The sequence below is a fragment of the Anabas testudineus genome, chromosome 7 (genome assembly GCF_900324465.2).
Source record: "Anabas testudineus chromosome 7, fAnaTes1.2, whole genome shotgun sequence".
NCBI lineage: Eukaryota > Metazoa > Chordata > Actinopteri > Anabantiformes > Anabantidae > Anabas > Anabas testudineus.
In genome coordinates, this window is record NC_046616.1 from 14985642 (window position 1) to 14996199 (window position 10558).

The 10558-nt window shown below is 37.9% G+C and overlaps 1 protein-coding gene across 2 annotated transcripts; it reads right to left on the reverse strand.

Moving 5' to 3' along the window:
* Positions 1-387: 387 nt before the first annotated feature.
* LOC113167237 (solute carrier family 26 member 6-like) lies at positions 388-7223 on the reverse strand. Of its 2 annotated transcripts, XM_026367666.1 has the most exons (19): positions 6991-7222; positions 6355-6494; positions 5935-6045; positions 5633-5808; positions 5351-5515; positions 4996-5148; positions 4664-4746; positions 4187-4334; positions 3926-4039; positions 3734-3811; positions 3527-3622; positions 3315-3421; positions 3120-3189; positions 2711-2803; positions 2459-2569; positions 2038-2376; positions 1871-1925; positions 1529-1659; positions 388-1412 (listed from the first exon to the last, which is right to left on the reverse strand). In XM_026367666.1, the coding sequence occupies exons 1-19, from the start codon at positions 7104-7106 to the stop codon at positions 1386-1388; spliced, it is 2313 nt and encodes a 770-aa protein (XP_026223451.1). In that variant the 5' UTR covers positions 7107-7222; the 3' UTR covers positions 388-1385. The 2 variants fall into 2 exon arrangements, with proteins under 2 accessions (XP_026223451.1, XP_026223452.1); XM_026367667.1 differs by lacking the exons at positions 388-1412; positions 1529-1659; positions 1871-1925 and having other exon boundaries at positions 2230-2378; positions 6991-7223.
* Between the last annotated feature and the right edge of the window lie 3335 nt (positions 7224-10558).

Here is a 10558-nt window from a genome sequence, read left to right on the forward strand (position 1 = left end):
GGTTTATGTTTTAATTACTGTATCTTTTACTGCTGAGGAGTGGCTTATCAAACCTACAGTAAAATTCAGGTCATCAACAAGTTCATTGTACTCAGGTAATCTAAGGGAGGAGTTTTACATGTTCCTGAGCTTTACTCTATACCATAGTTTGTTTCTATTTGAGTTTAGAAAAAGTTTTGAGGATATTACACATGCCTTTCCAAAAGCTGATATCACGGTGTAATAATGATCATCCAGGTCTGCCTCAAATATTCTCCAAATCTGTGCAATAAAAGCCTGTTGTTCCAACTTTGCCTCAGTGGTCATCCAACTGGTGACTGCAAATCTTTCACATCTTAGCTTCTGCCTTTATGTTGGAGGAAAATGAACCAAGCAGTTATCAGAGGGTGTCGCAAAATCACAATATGCTTCTTTTTATTAAGTGCAGCTGTGGACAGGCGTGATATCACTCTCATAATGATTCACTGGCATTTACACAGATGCTAGTATGTTTATATTTTTTATATCACAAATGTATAGAGTATTTACAATGACCATAAATGATTTATCCTTTCTTCAAAAATTGCTACTTAATTTTCACTGTAAAAACCACTAGTCAGTAATTTATCAGCAGACTACTTGATTACACTGTCAAATCAATGGCTTTGTCATAAAGTGCTTTGTCTCAGCTCTTCTTTTTTTTTTTTTTTTTTTTGGTAACATCATTGAATGTAATTTTTAATATGTAACACAGATGTTTAAATTTCAGTTTTTCTAATAGCATAGTTTTCTCAAAGTTTTCCTTGAGTCTTTTGTAACCGTAATTAGCCATAGAAAAATGTTAGTTTAAAAAAAAGCTAAATCAAAGAGAGAAAAAGCGTTGCTGTATACCAATGTGTGAAGTTGTTGTAAGGTTTAAAGCCTTGACCAGAGGTGAACCATAAATAACCACAAAAGGATTGATACAAGCTATATTATTATTAATTTATGATTATGTATTTACATGGTTTCTTCTGTTAATTCAGAAAAGATACTAAACATATTTACATTACATTTTATTTTGGTTCAATCACACTACACATGCTCCGCCTTTACATCTGTATAAAAATAATCTTCTAGAGACATTACAAAGAAAAAAAACATTTAAAATATAGTTATGCTTTTACCTAGAAGTGCAATCAGTTAATGAAAACAGTTAATGAAAACAAAAGTGAGAAGAAAGAAGAAAATACACACACACATATCTATATATCTATATCTATCTACATATATATGTATGGGTGCAAATATTCCCTGATAATTTGTGGTACTCTCTGTGATTAGGACTTTTATCTTCTAAGATAAAGATTAAGTGTGGTTGGAGAACAAACTGCAACTGGAAAAGGTCAGAGTTTGACCTCTGCTGATCACATCTTGGTAATGTTAGAATCATCCTGAGGAAAAAAATGAGAAAGATTTAAAACTGAGTGTAGGAACATTACAGACCATGTAGAGTATTGGCAGTTGATAATAATCTGTCATGTAAAGAGTTAAATAGTGATGAACTCACAGGTTTGAGGTCTGTCTGGCTCTGTTTCATTTGAACATGAAGCACGGCATCATGAACTGTGACAAACAGCTTGCTCTTTGGGAGGGAGTCTGAGAAGAAGCCTGCTGTTTCCAGCTGCTTCACAACACAAACTAATATTTGACACATACAGACAGAAAAAAAACATGCAGGTAAATAAAAACACTGTGAGAGGGACAGCATTTTGTGATATATTTATATTTGACACGTTTAAAAGGGAACGATGTGGCGCCACTGAAGCTGAGATCTTGACGCATAATCTAAAACATCACGGCACTGTGTCTTTATTAATACCACTAACTCTGTCTCTTTTGTCTCACTCACCTTGGGCACCAGCTAAATAGATGTTAAAATCAACCTCCCCGAATTCCTTGAAAATCTGCATAAAAAAGACACAGTGGTATTGATTTGCATCTTTTTTTCATTCAAAATGTGTGGATGATCCCTGTGTAGACAAAATATCTGATTATTGCCTATAGATGCATACATACATTTTTCAAGGTGTTTGAAGTGACTGTGTCCACAAAGCTGATTGTTGAAATGTCCAAGATGATAGTGTGTATCTTTCTGTTCTCCTCCTCAGTGGGGAGCGAGATTGTGTTGACGCCGCCATCACCAGGCAAACAAATGTCTGGATTTGAGCTCATCATGGCTGGGTCATGTTGGTAAGCCCAGTTTACTTGACCTATCCCATGGCCATTGGTCGATGTATCTGTCACGCTAAACTCGGAAATATTTCCTTGACTTTCTCTCCTCAGTCTTTCATAATCGTCTTCATTGAGATCCTTTAAAGTGAATGGACCAGTGGGCAGGTGCCCTAACCCTTTTTTCTAAAAAGTGATAAGTATTAGTTAAAATTCGTAACCAACTGCTTTCAAATGATATCTATATGTGTAATTTAGGATGTCATACTTGTCTCTTTGCCTCCTTTTTTGCCCTCTTTTCCTCTTTCTGTTGTTGACGCTTCAGGTCTGCCTCCTGTTTCCTCTTTGCCGTCAGCATTGTCCTGATGTCAATTCCGCACTGTATGAAAAAGCCAAAATTCACATTAAAATAAGAGGAGAAAATGCAAGAACAGTGAGAGAGATAATGAAAGAGAGTCAGGGTGCTGGAGATGGAGGACAGGGATTACTTAATACAAGACCTACACAGAAACACACGCACCTTCTCTTGCAGGGCATCCACGTACATCTCAGCGTTGGTGTAGTAGATAGTGGTGGATGAACGGAAGATTTTAATTCCAGGAATCTCCTTTGCCTGCAGAGACATCATAAAGTAGAAGAATTCAGAAACTCATGGCAGGTTTTGCTCTCGTTTGCTCTGTCTACTTTACTCAGGTATAGGTTTATTAAACTGACTTTTCTGAACCTTCTGGCACTCAGTGTCTGAAGGTTGATCTAACTCTAGTGAGGCTCAGCATACCAACAGCACCAAGTTACTAATACTAACATTAACACATACTCACAACAACAAAGCTAAACTCATGAGACGTGATGTAAAAGATGTAGATATAACTGATCCTTCAACTTTAACTGTTAATTAAATACTGTATTTATCACTAAAAGATTCTTACCTCTTTGTAGGTCTCTATGTCCAGATACAAGTCAGTGCCTGGCACATGTCCCAAGACAGAGTAGTGTGGTCTGAAATTGTTAAAGCATTAAAATGATATCATTAACATATAGCAAGTCCTATCCTGCAGCTCATTCAAAATCTCTGATTATTTCTGCTAATTCTGGATAACTCATAATTAGAGATGTGCAATTACAGTTGTGTTCTGAAGATGACAGTAATTATGGCAAAGCCAACAGCAACACCCAGACCCAGGTCCAGGTTGAGGAGGACGGCTGCTACGAAAGTTACCAGCCAAATCAGCTGAAAGGCAGAATAAACAACAACAGTCAGTGAGGACAGCAGCACTGTGAGGTTCACACAGTCATTAACTGAGCAGAATGACTATTAAAGAACATTTAGTCGTACCAGATCAACTTTGTTGGTCCTCCACAGCATAGGGAGGTCGACAAACTGCATAAACATTCCTTTTAAATTCACAACCACTATTGTCGCCAAGATCGCCTAAGAACAAGACACACAGTCACATATATATAAGTAATATTGGTTATTAAAGTGTGAGCCAGGAAAGTTAACGATCATTAGAAAGAAATGGTACAGGAAGGAGACTTTTACCGTAGGGAGATCTTCAAAGAGAGAACCTATTTTCAAAATTGCAATCAGCATAAGGATGGATGAAATGATGCCAGCAACCTTACAAAACACAAGCACATACACTCATCCATGTTGTAAAGTAAATCATCTCAAGTTCAAACATTAGATTTCGACCTAATCACAGGCATAATGTGTGTCTGTGAAAGTGTTTACCTGTGTCTGGCCCCCTGTGCTTTCTTGAACGAGGGTGCGAGACAGAGAGGCAGTTGCGGCGTAGCTCTGAAAGAACCCTCCAAAAACGTTCCCAATACCCACTGCCATTAGCTCCTGGGAAAGAGAAACAGCAGAGTCACACACAACATGTCAACTGAAAATGAATGTCTTTGTATAATTTGTCTTTTGATCCAAATACTGATAATGGTTAAAGTTTTGTCGGAGCAGCGTGCAGTGTGCAGTTGTGTGTCTGTGGCCCACCTGGCTGTTATCCACTTTGTAGCTAAGTTTCTGAGCAAACGTTTTGGCCAGGGAAATGTTTATAACATAGCTCACTATACCCACAGCAAAGGCATCGCCAGCAAGCTGTGAGTACAAACTGTTACTTGGTGCAAAAGGGGCCGTCATTCTGGAGGAGGACGAAAAGAGGAATGGGTTTCCCTTGATTAGCACAGACCCGACATAGGCAGCTCTACATGAAGTTCACGGTATTAAAGGAGCTCACACTACTCTCTATATTCAAAATAAATTAACTTTGCCTTATTAAATTATGCTTTTTTTTTTTACTTACTAAATATTTTCTAACCACTTAACACCACATGAAAAGCAAACCCAAGAAAGAGCAGTAAGAGGACTTCTGCAAAATCTTTTTAGAAACTCATCACCTGTGATCCTGTTTCCTTGTATGACTTGTTATATTCATTTCAAATAATTTGAAACACAACGATTTTTACTTACCCACTGGGAATGAGTCCAACCACATTGACACCATATTTACTCTTAAGTTCACCAAAGTGGGCGATAATGGTTCCAAATATGATCTGGTGAAAACAAAAAAACAGTGTGACAATCAACTAAAGGACATTTTAAGGTCAGATCATTTTCACACACTGCTTCTCCTTCACGTCTGGCCAGTAGAAATGTTTCCTTGCATGATAAACAATGTGTGACATAAATGTGTAATGGAACAAATAACAAAAGAAAGGTGTACTAGATAATAAGGCGCCCCCTGTTGGACAAGTGGGTGAACACTCATTTCTGTGTGTGAAAAGGAAAAAGAGTAGACTCACAACTAAGAGTTCTATAGGGATGGGCAGAGGCAGCTTATTTCTGAAGCAGGTGTTGATTTCTTTGACCGCAATGAGAACAGCAAGTGAAACTATAGTGACGATCAGCACCGGTATCTTAGTCTTAGGCAGCAGTCGGCAAACATCCACCACAGTCTGTGAGGAAAAGAGAGGGGGGGAGCAGGAAGAACAATGAATTCACACAACATGTGGGGTGCAACAAATGTGCACAGTAAGTGCTCAAAACCTAATGACCCCACAAACTGCATGCTAAATTGTAATACTTCAGGTGGTACAGTTAGCACATAGTTTCTCGTCTGTATATGTATGTGAATTGTGTAATGCCTGATATACTCACATAAACAGCGGAGAGAGGACCAGTGTACTGACCCGGCAAGACTCCAAACATAGGCTTAAGCTGGGAGACACACACTAGAACTGCTGAGCCGGTGGTGTAAGCACGAACCATCGGCTCAGACAGGTAGCTCACCATGAAACCAAATCTAAATATACTCAGCAGGATCTAAAGAGAAAAGAGGTGATTACATGAAGTGCAATATGACTTTAAAGAGCTGGTCAGTACAGTCATTAGTTTGAGAGATTTTGATTTGATGAAATAGATGCAAACAAACACACACACCTGATAGATTCCCATCAAGATTGTTAAGGCCATTACTATCTCTAGTCTGTTATGGTCCCGTACACTAGTGTTCACAACTGTCCCATTAGTGCCATTTGCAGGGATGAGAAAGTTTGAGTCTGGTGCCAGCCTTTGTACAACATTTCCAACCATGATGCTGGTCACAGCAAATGTACCTGAACATGCCAAACACGAAATACAGATCACACTGGCAAGAGTCAGTTTATGCAAGTTGACAATGCTCTTTTCTTTCCTTTGTTCCCTTTTTAATCACAGCTAATACAGAATACACAGTTTCTCACCGACTGAGAGGTGTCTGGAAGTACCAAAGATGACGTAGATCAGCACCGGGTAGAAGGACGCATAGAGACCGTACACAGGGCTTAAGCCAGCCAGCGGGGCATATGCCAAACCTAGAAGAAAGTTACAAAGAAGTTTTTTCAGAAATGTTTCAGTGATGGGTAGTAGCATATATTTAGCTTGTTTAAAATCTTTAAAGAGCTAACTGGCATTTTGAGAAAGATGTTTATTCAGTTTCTTGCTGAGAGTGAGATTAGACAACTAATAATCACTTATAAATACAAAGCTACATGGAGCTTAGTGTACAGTCGGAACGGTGCAAACTAGCGCAGGATACGAGTGTTATCTGTCTTCTTCCACTAACTTCAAGCAAGAAAAAGAATGATGTATGATACATTCACTGCTCTCTTCAATAAACAAACCCTGTGGCAGATGCAAGACGAATATACTGGCGCCAGATACGATATCTCCCGGAAGGTATTCTTTGATGGGATACTGAGGCAACCAATGCAGAATTGGGAACCATGAAAACAGCATAAGCTTCAACCTGGACAGTGAACACCTGCAAAAGTCATTCAAGAAAAAAAATCTTATTTACAGTAAAGGTCATATTCAAAAGAGGTAATTTCAAAAATGATATAAATTCAAAAGAGGACCTTGTGGGCCTACTTATAAAAATTAGGTAAATGTTTCCCCCTTCGCTAGTTATGATTAATTTTATGATTTGGATGTTTGAGTGTAACTGAGCAGGATGATTACATAGGATGTGTCAGAAGAGGCATTGCCCCTTTTAGCTCACCTTGAGTTTTAGAGAAAAAACAATTACTTTTAAATATTTGGACCTAACAGGTCCTGCGTTATGATTGGTTAGTGTGTTTTATGTATTATAATGAATATGTTCATATTTTTAATACATGCATACATTTAAAGAACTTAAAGAAAGCCACACATACAGTTAAATTCTGCATTCACATTCAAGCACACAGTTCTCGTTCTTTCAGTTTGTGTCACTGTCTCTCTCAGTTTTTACACTTTTCTCCTTTGTGTCATCACGTTACCTGAAGTAGTCTTTCACTCGTTCAACAATAGTTGGTTTTGTGACCCATATCCCTTTCTGTGCCACATTATCCAGGCGGTCATCATCCAAAATCTCCCTCTGTACAAAATATTCCATTTTATCCAAGTCCACGTCTGGACGGGAAATTCAGCAAATCCGCAGTGTTTCTTTGAGCTGTGGCCTTGAAGGGCAGTTACAGGTGTTACAGTGAAAGTCTAACACTGAAGCAAGAGGAAGCCTCCTCACTGTTTTATACTGATGACAGCACTCATTTCACTAGTTGTTTTTAAAATGTGGGAGTGACTATTCCTTCTCCCTACTTAGAACACCACCAACCCATATGTCTCTGTTCTGCTTACACCACGATAACGTGTATTTATGTGTGGGTGTATTAGCGTGCTAGCTAATAATGGTTAAATAGTTAAATACTGAGACACTGGCTGACACTTGTGCAAAAACTTGCAAAGGCTTTGCAAATTTTTTCTTTGTCAGGAGAAGATGAGCCAGACATAGATCAGAGAGACAGGATGCTGTGAGTGTAGAGCTCATTGCACAACACAGTGAAGAAGAAAAGAAGAAAATATTTGCAGTTTATGACAATAGTCTCGAAGTTTGAAATGCATGTTTAAATGTTCAGATTGTAACATCTGCACACGTAAAAGCCCACCCCTTCTTCTGTCTTCTTCTTTTTCATTGATAGCTGCAGGGAGCATGGATTCAATGAACTATCACGACAGCCAGTCCTGTTGATGAAAAGCAGTTAATACATTTTAATAATAATAATAATGTATACTTTATTCATCCCTTGGGGAAATTCGGTAGGACAGCTGCCAGACTGAGCCGGCGCTATTACGGGGCTTCGGTGTCTTGTCCAAGGACACCTCAGCAAGTAGCCAGGAGAAACAGGGAATCCAACCACTCACCCTGGGGTTCGTAGGCGACTGCTCTCCCACCTGAGCTACTGCCGCCCCAAAAAATGGGGGCTAAAGAACAGAGGTTAATATTCAGTGGTATAAATTGTTGTCAGCCTCCACACCTGTGATTGCCAAGGACAACAAGCACACTTTGATTACAGAGATTATGTTTTTTTTGGTCGCAGGACTGAACCAATTTCTTATTTGGCAAACTTGAAAGTGGAGGAGCATTGACTAATTAAACTTGTTTAAACTTTTTTCTCCACGTGATAACACTGTATGCTGTATGTTAAAATTCTCCATTTTACTATTTTTGTTTGATGTGGTTCCTAACTATAATAAATGTGGGAATGTTTTTTTTTTTTTTTAGAGACAATTCTACAGAATGACAATGTTTTTCACATTCTTTGAAAAGTAATTCCTGTAAGACAGGGGCCACTGCATGTGTAAGAACCTTGTTCGTATTGTAAACAATCCTCTTTTATTTTCAGTATTTTCAATTTGTACACAATTAGCCTCAGCATCATCAATTCTAAAATTGTAAGGGAAGAAATGTATGAGAATGAGTTTTAACTGGGCAAAATATCAATTACACTTTGGTATGTAGGTCTACGTACTGTATCCTTGAGAGGAAATGTTGCCCTCCAAGCTAAATATTTTAGATACCACAGGTATTATAGATATTATTTTCATATCATGTTTTAACAGTGAGTTAAAAATGTGTTGTGCATCTCTCACAACCTCAGACATTAAAGAAACTGATGATAATAATAAGTATAAAAAGCTACTTTTTAAATATAGGAACTATTTTTTTAACAGCTCCGCACACTAATAGCAGCAATGACTCACACATTCTTTGAAAAATTATTCCTGAAAGACAGAAGCAAATGCCCATGTAATCCTTATTTGCACTGTAAATAATCTTTTTTTTTAATTTGTACAAAATTAGCTTTAGCTGAATCACACAGTCACACGGACTCTAACAGCATGAAGCAATGTAAACATATAAATACCATTCATGTATGTAGCGTGACCTCTGTTTCACATGAACCATGTTCCAGAGACTGTGAAAGTGATTGCTGGTTTTAGTCTTTGTAGCTGGTTTTAGAAAGTGTGAAACTGCTGTGCCCATGTTTTTAATAATGAAGAAACCTGTCATCCATTTTACAGTGGAGCTCCAGTACAGATAAATCAGGTTTGAATACACAGATAATACTTCTTAGTGTGGGTGAAATAGATTGAGTTTCTTTAGTGCTTTTGTGGTATTTGTTGACAAAAATATTGAAAATAATCCTGATCATTCAAAAAGTCTACACAATCTAAAATCTCAGCAAATTTCTCTCAAACGTTGTATATCGCTATAATAATAGTTTATTTGCAGGCTAAAGGTGGACTGCTTTCCAAGTACAGGCTTCAGAAAAGAGCTACATAAAACTGGTTTTCCACAAAATATTTTAGTTAACCAACTGTGTTTCCAATGCCACTACTTTAGAATACAATCTCAATCATCTGTATGATTAATACTGTATGATCACGTATCCCAAGATTGTTGTTTTAGCAGACAAGACATGAACGTTTTCTGTTTTTTCTCTTTTTGCCCAAAATTCAGTTTTTGAAAACATTGCTTCAGTGTTTACCTTAAACCATCACCACCTGCTAACTGAATTATTTCTGTCCCCTACTGCTATATCCTATTGTGTGAGTGGATTAAATCATTATCACCTAGTTTAAAATGCAGTAAACATTTTGACTGATGACATGATTGACTTTTAGATTTAAGACTGCATTTAAAACAATATGAAAATCAGAGAGCTGTCAGTGAGTGAATAGTAAGCCATTTAAGCCACTCTGAGAAAATAAAAAAATGCCATAAACATTGGGTAAAGTTAATACAATAATTTGGTATATCTTGAAAAAGAGTACTTCTAGTATACTGAGCAACATACACAGCAACACAATGGCTTCAGAAACCAGTGACTGATTACATCATGACAGCTGAATAAAACCCCAAAACAGCCAGTGACATCTTCAAAAACCTCCACAGAGAGCTGATCACATTCCACAATTCAAACAAGAAGATGCAGAGGCCAAACCCCAAGAAACAGGTGAACAGAAAACACAAACTTGAATTGTCCTTGTTCGCATTCTTTAGGAGTATCATATAAAACTCTTTCTGAGCAGAAAATATTGAAAACGCATCAGTGAGCCAAACACCCTACACAATACACTGCCTTACACCTTTCTTTACACATTACAATAAATAGAGGCTCAGTTTTTTATTTAGAAAGCGCTCCACAGACTAACAACAGTGGCGTGACCTTCACTGTCACTGCAGAGCATTTCTTGTAGGGTGAGTCAAGGTCAATGCACATGTGTGGAAACATAGTTCGTATTGTAAACAACTGCTGTTTCAGCCGTGGCTTCTAAACTTGTACATTGTGAGTGTTGCTCTTCCCTGTTACCCTGGATCTCATGTATGCAGAGACGTCAGACTGGTTTGTTCTATAATGAAATTAATCTTGCTGTCTTCCATCTCGCAGCTTCAGCAGTATCAGGTTCATCCTGACCCATTCGGTAGAGTGGCAGGTGTTGCCAGAGGTGGCAGAAGTACATAAACTTAATATTCAAATAAAAGTACCTAAAAAGTACATCAGT